The following is a 17,222-nucleotide window of genomic DNA, read 5'->3' as shown; positions in this document are numbered from 1 at the left end:
TCGTTGCGCTTGAACACCGTGAAAGAAGAAGAAAAAAAAGTGTCACCTCCTTCGAGCCGGATTTGAACCAGCGACCTAAGGATGTCTATCGCACTCCTCTACAGTCCTCCGCTCTACCAACTGAGCTATCGAAGGGGATGGTATCAGCTTCCCACAGTGTTTCTCTATAAGCGGCAGCGCTACTAAGCATGCGAGAGGAAAGCATTGATTTACTGGGGCAAGATACGTTTTTAATGAAATGACATTAAATGCCTAATATTGTCTGACTACTAAAATAAGGTAAGATAACAAAATGGTAAGTTGTATGGGTGAGAGGTATGAAAGAGGTGTGGTAGAGATTGTGACCGGAAAAAGAAAAGGTACATAGGTGGGAGAGTGGAAATTGTGGACAAAGGATGTTGGAGTTGGAGCTCTCGGGCAGGATTAAAAGAGGACCACTGTACTCTATAGAATCTAAAATGGATCAATAATAATTAATATAGTATGGCATAACCAAATAGATAAGCGATAACCCCAAGGATATTAATTTTGGTATTAAGTTAAAAAGTATTGAAATGTAAGTTTTGCGCTAATTCTTTTTAATTTTTTTGAAAATTTAAAAACAGTTATCAAAAAGCAGTTGCTGTTTATTTTACAATAAATTGTAGATTTTTTAAAATGTATTTTATTTTTTTAAAACCGAACTCGTATTATTGTTGTATTTAGTTGTGTTTAAAATGAATCGGGGTCGTCTATGATTCCGTCTTGAAGACGCGTTTAATAAATTCCGTGTTTAAACTTGTTCCGTTCGGCTACGAACACGAAAGTTAACGGTCCAAACACATCACTCTGACGTCATGCCGACATAGAGACGTGGCACGCGGACGGTTAAACGCTCAGAGCAGTTTACGCAACGTCCTCTCGTTCATTCAGCAGAAGGGAGGAAGGAGGCAGGAAGTCACGGTACCCGAACTAATCATCCATCTGGACCCGGAGACATGGCTTCAAATAACGGCTCGGTCGGAAAATGGGAGGTGGTGAAGAAAGGCAAGAAAAATAGCAACAACTCCGGCGGAGGAGGCAAGGTAGCGGCCGACAAGAAAGCCAGCGGAGAAAGGAAAGCCCTGGGCGAATCTAACCAGCCGTCCAGACGTAAGTGAACACGGCCCACTGCTAGCTGCTGAAGCTCAACTTCACGCAGCATTACTTCCTGGTATTAATTTTATCTCACACCGTCTGCAGTTTTACCAGCTCAGCTCTGAGTGGCTCTACCTTAAGTCCGTGTGTCGGCGTGAATTTTAAACTACTAGCTGAGCGGCCTTTGTGCTTCGTGCGGCTAGTTAGCTCGTTAGCAGTGTCAACAAAGTGAACGTCAGCACTGAGAGAGTCTGTCAGCATGTGTGAGACGCTTTTTGACCTTTGACCTCCCTTCAGCTGCTCTTTCGAACGAGCCTGAAGGTGTTTTTGTCATCTTGGAGCTGATCGGTATGACGTTAAGCAGCATTAGTTTGTTTTTACCTCGCCTACAGTGATGGCTGTCATTTCTCTGGGGGTAAATATTTAACAACGTGGCCATTTAAATCTTATGCTACACGTTTAGCCATGGTTTTACTTCAGCTTTATGCCTCATAAACAGTTATCACTGCTATTATCATCGTTTATATAAATAGATTAAACTCGTTACTCTATTTTGTTATTACTTCTGACTTTATTTTCTTACTTATTTAGAAGGACTCCTATTAGTAACAATACAACTTACTGTTCCTGTTTACCTATAATCCTCGAGGTGATCAGTGTCCGAGTTATATTTTTGTTTGAGCCTTCTGGTGTAAAGGGCAAGTTTTTTATAAATCAGAAGATGTAGGGTACTTTTATGAGTGATCTTTGAAAAATCAGAAACCTGGATGAGCTTTTCAATTCCAATTTCACCTTTAAGAAACCCGGCCACCCAGTCCTGCTTCTATCATCTAAACAATATTGCAAGGATACAACAATACTGACACTCCAGCTGTCACTTACGCTTTTCTTTCCTCTATTTAAATTGTTGTCATGCACTTTTAATATGTTTCAATCAGAAATAAGGGTCTGAGTACCCCTAAGTGCACTACATATGGTACACTGTTGTTTAGCTTGTGTCTTGGTGTTCTGTCCTTGGGATGAACCGGTCTTTGAAAGTGATGCTGAATCTGAAGTGCATTGGGATGCTATGCTTGGAGAAAATGCTTGTTCTTCTTTACTTTGAACTGCATACGTTGTTTCTACAGTAAATGATAACCACAGTGAAAACAAATAATATAAATAGCTAATTTTGATTTTTAAAAATGTTTTTCTGCTAATAACTTTTTATCGAGTAAAGTTTACTCAGGTTTTTACTTATGTCTTCTGATCAAACATGGAGTGAAGATTCTATTGACATTCCTCACATGAATAAAGTCACTGGAGTGTTGGATCTCAAACTTGTCCTCCTTTTAATACTATCAGTGGCAGCAGGAGAATTCTCATTGTTAACCAGAAATGTCAAAGTTGGAATTAGAGCAGGGCGATATGGCCAAAAATATTTATCACGATATATATTTGAAAATTTGCGATAACGATATAACTGACGATATAATTGATGCGAGACAAAATACAACTCCACAACATTACTAGCGCAAAAAGACAACCTTCCATTTATTTTCACTTAAACAAGAAGCTGGTTTTTATGTACATTAAAGCTTTATAAAAATGTAACAGTGCAAATGCAAATTCCTTGCTGAAAGTTTAACTAAAAGGCATTTCCAGTAGAAATGGGCTGACATATCCTGAGCATAACCATGTATAATATCCACTGAAGTTAAAAAGAGGTGCTTTGCAACATTAAACTGCAGTGTGCAGTACGTATTTTTCGGACCATAAGGTGCATGGGATTATAAGGCACATTAAGCGAAACAAAGCAGTCAGATAAATCAAACTTTATTCAACTCATTCTTGCTTCCTCCACTTTTGTACCATTGATTCATTAATGTTGAATTCTCTGGCAGCTGCTCTATTCCCATGTTGTTGCAGTATATTAATGACTAACCTTGTATTGTGGATGGATTATCTCAGTTGTTCTCCTGACTGAAGTTTGGTCCGTTTACAGCATCCTGCCATGCGACTGAATTTGTCTCTAACTATCAGGAACCTTAACGTTAACTTTTATAAGTGGAAAAGTGTTAGTGTTCGTCCTCCAGCTTCACTGTTTATGTTATGCTAACATAGCTGTGTCGCTAGCGATCACGTAGCACATCATTATATACCAGCTAGCCCAACTTCAGTAACCCTACAAACGTCACTGCTGTTTAGTTTCCTGTCTTCATTTATGTTGGCAGTGATAGCAGAGCTGTACGTTTGATTTTTTTCAGAAATCTCTCAGTCAGAACATGCAATATCATGCTTAGGTAACTAGCGAAACTAGCGAGCTAACTTCCGCTAGCTTCCTGCTAACTTCTAACTCGTTAAATGTAATAAATTTTGTTTTCATGGATGCCTGGAAGTTAAACTTCATAGTTACACCTGGTAAAGCAGCAATGCTGATCGTTCTATTAAAGATGTAAGAATTTAGACAGTTTTTAACTCTGTGATGCTGCAGTGTTGTTTGACCTGAAGTATACGTAGTTTAGGACCCAGATTACTCCCAGATTTAAGAGCATCTTAGTCCGACAAATACGACAATAACGACAGCCGCTTGCATGTTCTGCAAAAAAATGTGCTTTGTCGTGTATCTGACGGACAAACACCAAACCAGTTCCACATCACTGAAGTTGCACCATTTTTTACAAACCAATTCTGGTTCATTTGTTTCACTCAACAATCGGCCATGTGCGTATGAAAACAAAGGCACTGCGCATGCGCGTTTTACTCCCATTCTATCTCGATATTTCATTTTCCTATCGTTGCCTAACATTATACCGGTATTACCGTGAACGGTATAATATGGCCCAGCCCTAGTTGGAATAAGGTGCTAAACTCAGTAGTTTGATTTACACCTTTAAAAATTGGAAAATGAAACCTAATTCGGTAACGTTGCTATGACAAGTTTAGACGTGCAGTTAGGTGATATTAATACTGAATTACCAGCAGCTTCAATCTACCACATTGCTGAAACATTATGTCAACCTAATGATGTTTTGTTTTTACTGAGTATGAAGCCCATACTGAAGCTGGAGCTCCTAATCTACTTATTCATTTTTTTCTGCCATGTTTTAAGAACCAGAATTAATTTGTGTTTTATCAAATCTTACGTACCAAACAAACCCTGCTGTTCCCTCTGTTTAGAGTCCCGCCCGGTGTCTCCTACTATGTCAAAGACTGACAAACACCATAGTTATCTTTATCTGTGTTAGAAATTACTCTTCACAAGGTCAACATATTATTTACTGACCTCTGATCAATTTCTACCCTTAAATTGACCAAAATACTTTCTGTTCACTAAATCTAGCAATAGCAGCTTGAAGAGGCTTCACTGAGTCTTTTGATTTTTGGATGATCATCACAAAATGATTATATCTCACTTTGCTGGAGCTGTTTGTTTCTGCTTCATTTTTATCACTGAATCTTACTGTCCAAAGTCTGATCACTGTGGCTGATTCAGTGGGGAAGTGGTGTAAAGCTTTAGTCTAAAGCTTATAAGAAATAAACCTGATCTGTTTAGTAAATGAACTCTCCAACACTTTATGTGAATCATTTTATTAACACAAACAACATAATCACACATTCAGAAAGATATTTTGCCAAATCTCAGTTTGTTTCTTAAAGGCTTTCATCAGGACTTGATCATGAGGCTGTTACTTTTGGGTCTGTGGTTTTGACACATAAAACTGGAGGATTTTTTTTTTTTAAACTTTGGCCTGGAGGGATTACGTATGTGGTTGAGCAAGAAAAGTGTTGCAGCAAAATCAGGCATTATGTAAGTGTTCAACAGATAAGAGCGTGAAGCTTGGATCACAGAGAAGAGTGGTAAATGTCTCTGCCTTTGCTGTTTGCATTATTTAAAAAGCCCTTTAAATCAGTGATGTTTATGATTGGGCGTACCTGGCCAGCGACTGCAGATGGGAATTAGCTAGTAGATAAATCTGGTACAAGACATCTTTTCTCTTATGAGGTCAGTGTTTTGGTCCCTGACAAATAAAGAACTGCTTGTACGATAACCATGCTCGGCTTTTTGTTCCCACATGTCTAAACATGTGAGAACCACAAAGCTTGAATTTAAGGAAGCTTAAAAACATCATCTCAGCTATTATTGGCTTTTAGTGGCCCGTGGATTAGGGCAGTAAAATTTGTTCTTTTTGGTATTTTGTCTTGATAGAAACTATAATCTGAAAGCTGTCACACGTTAATGATTTCTGCTAATATGCTTCTTGTAGTAAATTACACCAAAATGATCCCAAAAACTGTTGTTTCTTTGAGATGGTTTTAAATAGTTTCATAAAACTGAGATGAAAAATCTACTATCAAAATGACTAGGGAGTCTGACTGTAGACAGTAAAATGTGAGATCCTGTTAGTTGTTGTTTCACAGTGGAGCTTTTGAGCCCACTCATAATACTACAGCTTATAGCTGCCTACCCCGCACCAGCCTCGAATGTAAAGCATAGGGTGAATGACTGCTGGAAGTCATAGATGTTACATTTAGGCTTATGTTTGAAATACTAATTACATTGCAGTGTTTCCCACTAATAGAATTTACTCAAGCGACACACTCAAAGATTTGAGTCATGAAAATATATTCTTCGCTCTTATTTTGAAAGTTTAGCTAGCTCTGATCCATCACATGTTTTGCGATTTGCTGGCTTTGTTGTCAGTTCTCTCCTTGAAATCTTTCAGCTATCTGGAGTCCTTCGTCTCAGTCAGGCTAATTTTAACACCACCATCTTGGGCTTCAGCTGGAGACATTAGTCCTCTCTCTGCTGTGGAGAACCCACATAAGATCCAGAACTAGAACCTGCAGCAGGTGAAGAACTGGTCACTACGCTGAGCTGACAGAGTTTGGAGAGCGGAAAAAGGACTGCTGTCATCAGCAGCAGTCCAGTGTGAGGAAGTTACTAGAGAGCCAGCAGCACAGTCTTGTGACAGTTCATGAAATGGTCACAACATTTAATCTGTGGATTCATATTTTGGGCTCTCTCTCGTACTGACTTGTATTCATGTACACAAAAAATGAAAAGAATATTCCCAGTTTCAAAGAGGGGAAAAAGGTGACATTTAGGCTACGTTCACACTGCAGGCGAAAGCGCATCAAATCCGATTATTTTTTTAAATTTTTTTTTTTAACCCTATGCGACCCATATCCGATCATGGTATGACAGTGTGAACGGCACAAATCCAATATTTTCAAATTCGATCTGGGTCACTTTCGTATGTGGTACTGAATCCGATACATATCTGATGTTTTAGAAAGCGACTGCTGTTTGAATGGTCATGTCGCATTAAATCCGTCTTTTACGTCACTGACACAAGACAGACGCCAATTATCAGCGCCAGAGAAGCGCCCGAGAAGACATCGCGAATACTTCCTGGCCATCCAGTGTAGATGTCAGTGAACCTGTGGGGAAGACAACGTTGGAGAGCGTTTGCTGTCACATTTTTCTTTGTAGTGTGAACAAGCAGACAAAAAAAAATCGGAATTGAGCATTAACACCTGCACCTTAGAGAGAGCGGGGGTTGAATAATTTTACTGCTCACACCAGAGACCAGTTCGAGTCCCACATGGGAAACATTTTTACACTTCAGTTGGATTATATTAATTGTGTTATTTAATTATTTTCAGAGCTCAATGTTCGTCCAACTCCCTAATCTCAGAAACATACAGATAAAAATTGAAGATACGGCATGATTCATTCAGAAAAATAAATGTTTAGTATGTTAAACCTTCTGTAATCCAACCTTCAAGTTAAATTTTATTAGCTTTTTGCTTCTTATTGCTCTAAAACTTTAGAATGCCTTCCCTCTTTGCTGAGCGAAGTCAGTCACCCATGCTTGTAAAGCTTGTACACAAGAATTTCACTCGCATGTTCTGTACCAGTGTACCTGCACATGTGATGTAACAATAAAAGTGACTTGATTTGATTTTGATCAGGACACTTCTGTCTTTGTTTTGAACTGTTTGTCATTTACAAGGACTGCTGGTATTTCCCTAAGTCTGCAGTCATGTGCTTCTTTTTTTTAAAACGGATGTTAATTGGTTGGTTTTAAGGAAACCAACCACTTCGCTTAAAGTTCCCTGTTCACTTAGACTTTAAGTGATTATCCACTGCAGACAATAGTGCACAAGGTCCCAGATAAGGTTGCAAGGATTTCTGAGTCATATGATGCCATGAGAAAAGACATTTCAAGCTCCACATTTTGTTAAAACCTCGATAATTAACCAGGGAGTCTACTGTTTCAGCAGAATCATTCCATGAAACATCAGTTTCATCAACCTCCCCCACCCACCATCACCCTCTCAGAATCAGCTGATTTATTTATTGGGTGCAAAAACATTGGTATATTTGTTGAAGCCTTGCATAATTTCACCTCTATATTAATGTATTTTCAGAGTTATAGGTCTGTGGTGGGCTGAAATTCAGTGTTTATTTTTTTTTAATTTAGTTTTATTTATTTTCCAGTATTTTTAGGCCTCATACAAATTTGTTTTTGTTTTTCATTTCCCAGCTGAAAAAATACAGATGAAACTGCCATGCAGGCCACAAGAAAACAGCTGAGCACTAGATACCAAAGATTACAAGACTGTAAATATAGACAGGTCTTTCCATGCCTTGATCCTAAAGCTTTGATAGTGGTAACTTTCCTCCCTGACTTGAAAAATGCTATAACAATCTTTACAGTTTCAGTGATCAACACACACAAGCACACATTCATGCAGCATTTGATTGCATACTATGCAGCTCTTCTACTATCACACACACTCACATGCCTGTTAAACCTCTTCATATGTTTCTCTCGTTATATTTTGAGCTTCTCTGTAAAACATGGCACACTCATGTTTGAGACTAAAAATAGAGACATGCTGACTCTAAATCCACATGTGTGACTAAAGCTTGATTTGGTTCAGTCCAACTTCTATTTTTCTCATGAAAAAGCACAGCCGCTCAGTTATGATCACAGATAGAGTTTAAAAAGGAGCTCCATTCTGAAACGGAGTACAGGAAAGAGATAGCACTGTGACTGACACGATGGCCTGAGTTGGAGTGAAGGAAAACATTTTTCTAGAGCCAACAGAAGCAGCCCATATTACTGTGATCACTATAAATGCTTCATAGGTCAAAAGCCAATTTGAGTCGTTCGTCAAATCACCTCATTAACCACCTTAAATTTAAAGAAAAGTGATCTTAGTTCCTGCCATCCACCCCTGGTGTGTTTTGCACACAAAATGACAAAATGATTGATCACCAACAGAGTAAAAACTGGTAAGCAGTTAAATTGCTCTCTGATTTCCCCACAGTGTGTAAAGGTGTCAGATTTATTCCAAGCTGCAGGTATTTGATGGGAAATGAATAAAAGCAGAACAGGGTCAATTTCAATGTATTGCCACTTTCAGCCAGTGAGAGAGCTTTGACATCTTATAAATACAATTACTTGTTATTGCCTTTATAAAACATTGCAAATAAGTATTGATTTAATATCAAAGTACAGGCTCTAAAAAAAAAAAATAAGGCGTTCTTAACTTTGTATAGGTCCTCAAAACTGTTTACCAGAAACACACAAGGGGGAGAGCTGGAATGCTGTTGGTGCTTAACTCCAGTCCTTTGTGAATTGTATTGAGTGTGCCACAAATATTCCTTTGGGTAACAGCCCATTACACAAGGCGTGGAGGGAGGGCAGAAGGGGGTAAGCAAGACGCTGAGGAGAGTAACTTGATTTTTAGGACTCAGGATAGAGGAGTCACTGCATTTCACTGCAGCTGCTTTGTTTTGTCCTTCAGCGCCCGTGAAGATGTCAGAGAGTCTGTATGACAGCTTGGAGAAGGTGGGAAAGAAGCAGAACAAGGAGCAGGTTCCTCCACCATCCGAGCCTCAAAACAAGAAGCCCTCATCAAGTAAACCACCCAAGAAGTCGTATTCGAGCAATACAGCCTCTCCCACAACTTACAAAACCCTCGAGGAGGCGTTCAAAGCGGTCAGTAAGAGACATTTTCTTAAGTTGACTGATATTAAACTCAATGGAAATTTAGTGAAAGAAATGACCCGAAATGATCTCTAAACAAAGCAGCATTGTTACATCTTCAAAGCCAACTGTCACATGCTGAAACCGATCTAGCCTTTGCTTGGAGGGTGTGTTCTTTTTGAGACTCCAGTGCTGATATTTTTCTCTTGTCCTGTCTTCAGCTGGATGTTGCAGACCTGAAGCAGCAGTTGGCTCGCAGTCAGACCCTGTTTCCAGAAAACCCTTCGGTTTGGATCAAAGATCTGGCTGGATACCTCAACCTCCATTTAACTGCCCAGGACACGGAGCCCACACTCAGCAGCCACCCTTATGGTCAGGCAGACTCTTATTTTGATATGCCCATTTATTTATCGTGCGGTTAAAGCATTTCAATACTTAAGTCTTCCTGTTTGTCTTTTCTGTCCCAGACTACCCATACTGCCTTACAGGAAAAGAGCTGAGGGGCGTGATCAAAGGCCTCATCGGACGTTGCAGCAGCGCTCTGCCAGATTTCTTCGACCACTGTGTTTACACTATGCTCAGGGAGTTGGACAGGCAGTCAGGTAAACCCAGGAGAACCTCTTACATCCTTTTATTGATGCGACTTTACTCAGTAGAACATTAACAGACAGGGAAAAATGCGCCAAGATACCAAAGCTGCAGAAATCTCAATAATAAACTTAAATGTTCTGTAAGTTGAAATAATATTCTGATTGAATATAAAACATATAAAACATTACATATGAACCAAATAAATACATGCAAATAAACAAGGGGGTAAATAGGTGGGGGGGATGTTTATGCCCAGGTTAGTGGTTGTCTTTGACCATAAAAACCATATCACCTCAATGGCAGCACAGATAGAAGTGAAGAGAAGGCCAGGTGGTGGACATACTTGACAAAGCCCACAAGGTAGCGACAGGCCTGAAGCCAACATCTGAAAGCAGATGAGATGAGAGACCCTGAAAGAAAGGCAGCTGCAGGCAATCATTATGTTCCTTCCTTGTATTCACTTTCAAAAAGCTTTTGTTGTGTCTAGATTCATCTATTGATCTAGATTGATCTTTGCACGAGCTAAACTAAACAAGCTTTTAGCGAGGAGCAAAAGTGCACTGCTGTGAAAGAAAGTGATGTGTCTTGTGGTGTGACTGTCTTGGCAGTGAGGGGACAAAAAACAGCAAAGATCACTGTTATGGTTCAACGCTAGGGTGGGGTCAAAACCCATCATGACTCAAACCTCAAATTACCAGTGTTTACCTTTTACCAAACTTTAACCAAGAGCAGTCAGCAAGGTCACCAGGATGCCTCATGAAATAAAGATTTTACCCAAGCATTGTTTCAGTTTTTAGTTAAAATTCATAAAGCAGAAAAAGAAGCCGAAAGTACCAATACCTAAAGCTTATTGTTTTTATTTCCAGGAGAACCTCTACATGGCTACAGAGTTTGCATTCAGGCAGTCCTGCAGGACAAACCCAAAATAGCCACCCAAAATCTGCCAGAGGTGAGTGTGTGACTGTCACTCCGGCAAATAATCAGCAGCTTTGCTACTCTTGTCCTGCTCTGCATGTTATTACACTAAAAGCTCAAGCTATATTTTTCCTAACTTTTCTGGACATGTGTAATATTATCAAATTATGTATTATATTTTCAAACTGGTAGTTTCAGAGGGGGTATTGCTGGATTTGTCTGTTTGAATAATTTTGCATTATTATATTGTAAAACTCTCCCTTCTTCTTGTTCCTTTTCTGCAGTATTTGGAAATGTTGCGGTCAGTTCAGAATCGTCCAGTAAAGTGTTTGACCATCATGTGGGCTCTGGGCCAAGCAGGATTTTATGATCTCAGCCAGGGTCTAAGAGGTAATAAACACTTTTACACAGAGGCACACAATAATTTCAATATTTTACATTACCGCATATCCATAAAGCCCAAAACTGCTCTGAACAAGTAGGCATTTGCCCAGTATTAGTCCAGATCTGTCTGTTTTCCCCTTTCTCCCACTTTCCCAACAATGTGTGAAGACAGACATTCTGGGTTGGGGTTCACTGAAGCAACAGAGCACATTAGAGCAGTAATATTCCCCCCTGATAGCTGCTGGTGCTCCAAGTGTTATTAGTTAGTGTGACTATATTAAATGTTTACAGTGCAAAATTGCAATGAAAGTTAGGGGGAAATGGTGTCTAAAATTACTGATTTAGTACAAAATCATACCCAAAGTGTGATTAAATATATTTATTTTCACTTTAACAGAAGAAAAGCTTCCTAAACTAAAGAAAATGTTATTTGTTTCAGTGTGGCTGGGCATCATGCTCCCTGTGCTGGGAGTGAAGTCTCTGTCCTCATATGCCATCGCCTATCTGGAGAGACTTCTCTCGTAAGTCTGACTCAGAAATCCATGAAATTTCTCAAATTTCTTCATCTTCCAGACACTTCCTTTCCATTCATTTGTAGTACTTGAACTATTAAGATCATTAACAGTGATACCTTTAATTTGAATGTCATGGATATTTCAACATACTTTAATTCTTTTCCCAGACTTCATTCAAACCTGACAAAAGGATTTGGTATTATGGGTCCGAAAGAGTTCTTTCCTTTGCTCGATTTTGCTTTCATGCCAAAGAACGCCCTGTCACCAAGGTAAATGTAAACCAGTGCAAACACAGACCAACAGCAAGACATATCAGACTGTTCATAATCTCTGTTTAGAAATAAAAGCATTGCAAAAATGTTATCTGCGTTCTGAGTCCTAATATATTTTTTTCTGTTTTTTATTACAGTCTGCAGGAGCAGCTGAGGCGTTTGTATCCTCGACTGAAGGTCCTCGCATTTGGTGCCAAGCCAGAGAACACGTTGCACACGTACCTGCCGTCATTTCTGTCCAGAGCCACGCCACACTGTCCTGACGACATGAAGAGGGAGGTGAGACCCACAATTCTGTATACATTACTGCTGCTACTGTACTGTTACAGCAGCCATCACAACACGATCTTTGACAAAAGTGATTAAATAAAGCAGAACTGCTCAATAAAATTGTGTTCTCACTAAACGATGTCAAAGAATACATTATGAGTAAAATGATAAAAATTAACCGCATTGTCTTCTGCTTCTTGCAGCTGCTCAGCAGTATGACTGAGTGTCTGTGTGTTGATGTTCAGAGTTTAGGAGTGTGGAGGCAGCTCTACACCAAACACCTACCCCAGTCCAGGTAACCTGTGGACCATTTATTTTTTTGTCTTTTTATTTATGATCACATCTCCACATAAGGTAAACTGTACAAATGAAGATGATTTCAAACTGATTTCAGACTCACTGCTTTCTTTCCTCAGTTTGCTTTTGAACCACTTATTAAAGTCCTGGAACATCCTTCCACCAAAGGTACAAGTGCTGTCACAATGTCTGTTGGCTCATAAACCAAACGCACCTCCCAGGGATACTGTTATTTAAACATCAAAGCCTGTGTAATCTGATTAATAATGCAGTTTTAATGTAACTTGTATTTTTATTGTCTTTTAATCCCATCACTGTGTTTTACTTGGACTTTTTTTGTTTTTAGCTTCGGAAGAACCTCGAGGAAACGATCCAGTCTTTTAGAGTGACCAACGAAGAAATGAGAGACACCATTGAATCTCATGACCTTCAGGAGTGCAACAGCCTGTGCCAGGTGAGCAACTCGGCCTGTTCATGTTTGTTTAAAAGGAAACTCGCGATTTCAAAAAAGTCTGGGTTAGACACGAAGATAGTGTAAATATTAAATCATGAAGCACCTCTACAATATGAAAGTGAGCAATATTTATAAAGTGCTGACAGAAGGCATAAAAAGCCTAAAAAATTAAGATATAAATTTAGGAACTAAAACTAAAGGAATGAAGAGAAGAATATTAAATTGAAAGCTTAAAGAGATCAGTAGTGTTGTGCTATTGGAACGACTGTTTTGGGACTTACTGGGTAGTTTCCAAGCATCAAGGGCAGAGTTACTGAACTGGAGAACCTGGTGAGTTGCAGATGGGAGTACTGGAGAGATGAATGCATGAATGAGCATGTGCAACTCCTCTTTAAAAACTTCTTCTGACATTATCCCTGCTTCTTGGGCAACAACTAGAGATGTATGGAATCATAAAGCTAACAGTTGGATTATGAACCTTATTTGACATGTGCTTTGTGTTTCTCCAGAATCTGCAGGTAAAGATGCGTGGTCACGGGTTCCCCTGGTCCAAGCTGCTCCTGGTTCTGCTCGTGTTCATTGCCGGCTTCATCGCCCACGACGTCAGATCAAACGGCTCTGTCGCAGGTCTGTCAGAGTGCCGTTTACTCACCATATTCGCCTATCTTTGTATCTGTGGCCTACTCATTGTGTTTATATTACGTTTCAGATTCCATCACAGCCAGGTATCTGCACTCCTCAGGGATCACAGCTGTATCTCAGCAGGCCTGGAGCAAAATAACAGTCTACTCAAAGCAGGGCTTCAGGTACGATCATTTCTAGTCAACAGAGCCGACACTTAAAAATGATCCCTAAAATCTAAAACAAGCTTCTGACTCACTTCCTGATAACGCTCAGGCACACAGTGTTTTATTCCCTGTGGTTTGTTGGCTTTTATTTAGAATTCTATATTAATATAGATTTATTAGATTAACCTGCTGTTCTGCCATAAAATTATTTGCTTTTAAAAAGAAAATTTAAAAAAATGTATGACTTTTTCTTTTCTTCCATTTTTCCTCTAATGAAGATTGCAGTTATGATAATTATTGTCTGTATTGTGTGTTTTGTATTTTCTGTAGCTGGTTGGAGACAAACACTCCTTATTATTACTCTGAGTGTGTCCGGGTTTTGGGTCCAGTAATGGAACAAGGTTTGGAAAAGGCAAAGTCAGCAGCTGTCTTCATCTCTGAAAACACCTCACGGTTTATTGTCTGGGTTAAAGAAACCACACCTCTTGTCATAGAATGGGTAAGGCCATGGCTACAGCTCCACCTGACCTTAAACATTTAAATGTTGAAGTACAATTGTTCTTTTTTGGGGGGGGGGGGGGGGCTGAAGCACAGCTTTCTGGGTGTATATTAAACAGTCCAGCTGGATTATCATTTCATCCTTTTGTGGATTTATTTGTGTTTATACTGTGTCACTTTTCCCCCTTAATTAAAATTTTGAGCATTACATAAGAAACTACCAGATAACTACCAGTCTGACTCTGATTGTGTTGCATGTCTTTGTCCAGGTGAACACCAACACCCCAGAGAGTGTGTTCCAGGCTCTGGCATATTTGAAGGAGCTCCTTATCTTCCTACATCAAAACTACATCCTGCCAGCGCTGGCGTACACATCTAACCTGCTACAGAGAGCATGGGCCAACTTAGAGGACTCTTGCAAGTCAGTACTAACAGCAGCTCTTTAACAGTTAATCTTTATTACTACATGCCCGAGTGTGGGGCAGTTAAACCGGCTGAGACTGGTTTCACAAAGATGTATTTGGTCTGTGGGGTTAAACAAGAAGAACAGCACAGCTTGTATTAGAATAATCTGACTAAAACGAAGACACCTTACCTCTGGGCTGACTAACTATAAGAATCTGTGGCACTGCTGCAACAATGATTTAACTATGAAGCCCTCGTTATGGTGCTTGTTGGGATGAAACGTGATTCACCTTTACTTATTGCTGTGTTTTATTGAAGCCATTGAGAAATGCGTGCAGGTTACCAGTTGCACTGACAGATGTAGTGACATGCCAGTTTATCCTGCTGGAGTTTGGACCTCGTTCCTATTTGTTCTTTAAAGGGAGTCGCTCACCAGAAGTTTGGCAGATCTTTGTAGGCTTTGTCTGTGTACGTTTCTCCTATTTGCACAGTACCGTCACAGCACCACACACATTTCACTTCTCAGCAGTGTGTTCTTCTTCTGTTTACTGGAGCCAGGTAGTTGCACCCAGCTGATAAACAATTGGACTATTTTCTCCATTCATTCATCCTCTGACAACTGTCCAGGTCTCGGTTGTGAGGGCAGCAGTCTAAAGCAGAGATGCATCAGCGGCCTTTTCCTTGGCTGTTGTTAACCTCTGAGGTGATTGACAGATGAACTCTGTAATGATCTGTCAATCAGTTATGAGTAGTGTAGTAGACAAATGTGTTTGTTTGTATTGTTTAAAAGGAACTAAAAGCATCATTAAAGCTGCAGTGAGTGATTTTTTTTTTTTTTTTACTTTCTCTGTTGCAGTGGGGAGGTGTCTGTATCATGTCTGCAGGGCCACGCCTTGTCCTTTACCAACTCGACGTGGCAGCTTCTCCAACACACGACCTCGGCAATCAAGACATGGGCCCAGGATTTGCTCACTCGAGCGGGATAACGCAATACACACACAATATGCACACAGGAAGCTAAACACACCAACACACACACTCTGGCCCAGCATGAGTCTGTCATGTCCTTTGTGACACAAGTGGATGCCGCAGGGTCAGAGGGAAACGAGCTCACTCAAAAAAAGACCCTTTTTGTCTCTTGTTTTGGTTAAATTTTAAAATCAGTTTGGTGTTGTTTAGATGTTTGTTTTTTTTCTATCAGCCTTTTTGTCACTGCTGGATACGGAGGTTGTACCCTTCTTTCTCTCTCCCTGAGTTTTATACTGCAAATTTCAGCCACTGCTTGAGCCTCTGGGTTAGGCAGGTTCTGTAATTTATAGAAAATATAGGTTTGTAGATGATTTATAAAAGTTTTTATTTAAATATAATTAAAAAAAAGTGTTGTGAAAGTTGGTAAAGGCAGGGAACATGTCAGAAACGTCTCCAAGCCACTGAAAACCTCATCAGAGGGTCAAGTCATCTTTAACACCTGGTCCTGTGTGTGCAAACCCCTTGTCAAACCTAACTAGGGAGTTGTGTCTCTGGGCGGATTTGCTCGTCCAGAGCACGGTCGTAAACACAGTCTTTTCACATCAGTCCAGAAGAAAAAATCTGTGTGTCTTGTCTCTGCTGTTTTGTTTCTGTCCCGTTTTCTAATGCTTCACCTACCAGCAGAAGCTTCTCGCCCGAGCTGCGAGAAGCACCGACATCATGTACCTGAAGGTCAATGCGTTTCTGTGTTTGTGTCTGCGTGGATCAGTGATGCCAGCATTGTCATCCTGTATGCTGTAATCTGAGAAATGACATTTTACTTAACTAACCCCCCAGCCTGTAAACAAGATGATATGGAAGAGACCAATGTCTTACTTTGTAATGTAAATGATTTGTAATAAAGACTCCAACCCCACTGCAGTGTTTTTATCAGCTGATTTACCCGAGTGTGCCACAAGCTACACAGCAAATAATAGAAACCACCTTGTTAACAGTTGTCTTGTCATGACTTGGGGCTTTGCCCTCAAACTTCAATTTTGCTTGTGTATGTTCTTATTAAAATATAATTATTAGGTATGTGTATTCAGGGTCATAGTAAGAAGAAACAAATTTGTCTCACCACGTATTAATATAGATCAAGATGAGAAGAGTACACTGGGAATGTATTTTTAGTCAAGTGTCGCTGACTCAGCAGTCCTCTTAATCAATAATTACCTAATTGTGAAAATGATCTCTAAAGCATATTTAGAGCATCAGATATTCTAGATTTAGTCCAACTCACTGGTTCTACCTTCAAGTGTTACAATTATCTGTTTTGGATCATAATTGACAAAACAAATAATTTGTAAACAAATAATTTGTAGTCATCGCAGCCTCTAGAAAATTTGACGTTTCGCTTTGAAGATATATGGATTATAATAATATATGCCAATAGTTGAAATCCTAAATATGACACATAACTAATTCTATCATGAAGCTGCATGCTTTAAAAAATCCCACTCAAACTGTGATGTTTGAATCACTGCCTCTGTCCATTATTATCCATTCCTGGCTCAGCAAACAGGTAAAATTCAAAGGCTTATTTTCTATTTTGTGAACAGGAAGCTGAACATCAGGTACTCTACTGCTCAGCTTTGAATAAAAACATTCAGCTCATTTCCATTTGCCTGTGAAAAGTTCATTATCTCATCCTCTATGCTATCATCACTGATAACTGCCAGGTCCAATTAAACCATCAGCATGCTGCAGTTTTCTGTCTGGCT

At 39.6% G+C, this 17,222-nt stretch overlaps 1 protein-coding gene and 1 non-coding gene across 2 annotated transcripts; one reads left to right on the top strand and one right to left on the bottom strand.

The window, feature by feature from the left end:
* Nucleotides 1–47: 47 nt before the first annotated feature.
* trnay-gua (transfer RNA tyrosine (anticodon GUA)) lies at nucleotides 48–135 on the bottom strand. Its single transcript is given in 2 exon segments — nucleotides 48–83; nucleotides 99–135. It is a non-coding gene; the product is annotated as a tRNA-Tyr (tRNA).
* Nucleotides 136–624: 489 nt separating this feature from the next.
* tmem214 (transmembrane protein 214) lies at nucleotides 625–16,375 on the top strand. Its single transcript, XM_026194222.2, has 17 exons — nucleotides 625–1,131; nucleotides 8,920–9,113; nucleotides 9,323–9,473; nucleotides 9,569–9,703; nucleotides 10,559–10,641; nucleotides 10,892–10,997; nucleotides 11,431–11,512; nucleotides 11,674–11,775; nucleotides 11,916–12,057; nucleotides 12,252–12,343; nucleotides 12,465–12,513; nucleotides 12,692–12,799; nucleotides 13,309–13,426; nucleotides 13,509–13,605; nucleotides 13,918–14,086; nucleotides 14,355–14,506; nucleotides 15,347–16,375. Exons 1-17 carry the CDS (start codon nucleotides 978–980, stop codon nucleotides 15,474–15,476), a joined length of 2,064 nt encoding a protein of 687 aa, XP_026050007.1. The 5' UTR covers nucleotides 625–977; the 3' UTR covers nucleotides 15,477–16,375.
* Nucleotides 16,376–17,222: the final 847 nt, after the last annotated feature.

Source organism: Astatotilapia calliptera, chromosome 15 (genome assembly GCF_964374335.1).
Source record: "Astatotilapia calliptera chromosome 15, fAstCal68.1, whole genome shotgun sequence".
Lineage (NCBI taxonomy): Eukaryota > Metazoa > Chordata > Actinopteri > Cichliformes > Cichlidae > Astatotilapia > Astatotilapia calliptera.
The sequence above is the reverse complement of the archived record's forward strand: the minus strand, read 5'-3'. Positions and strand labels throughout refer to the sequence as shown.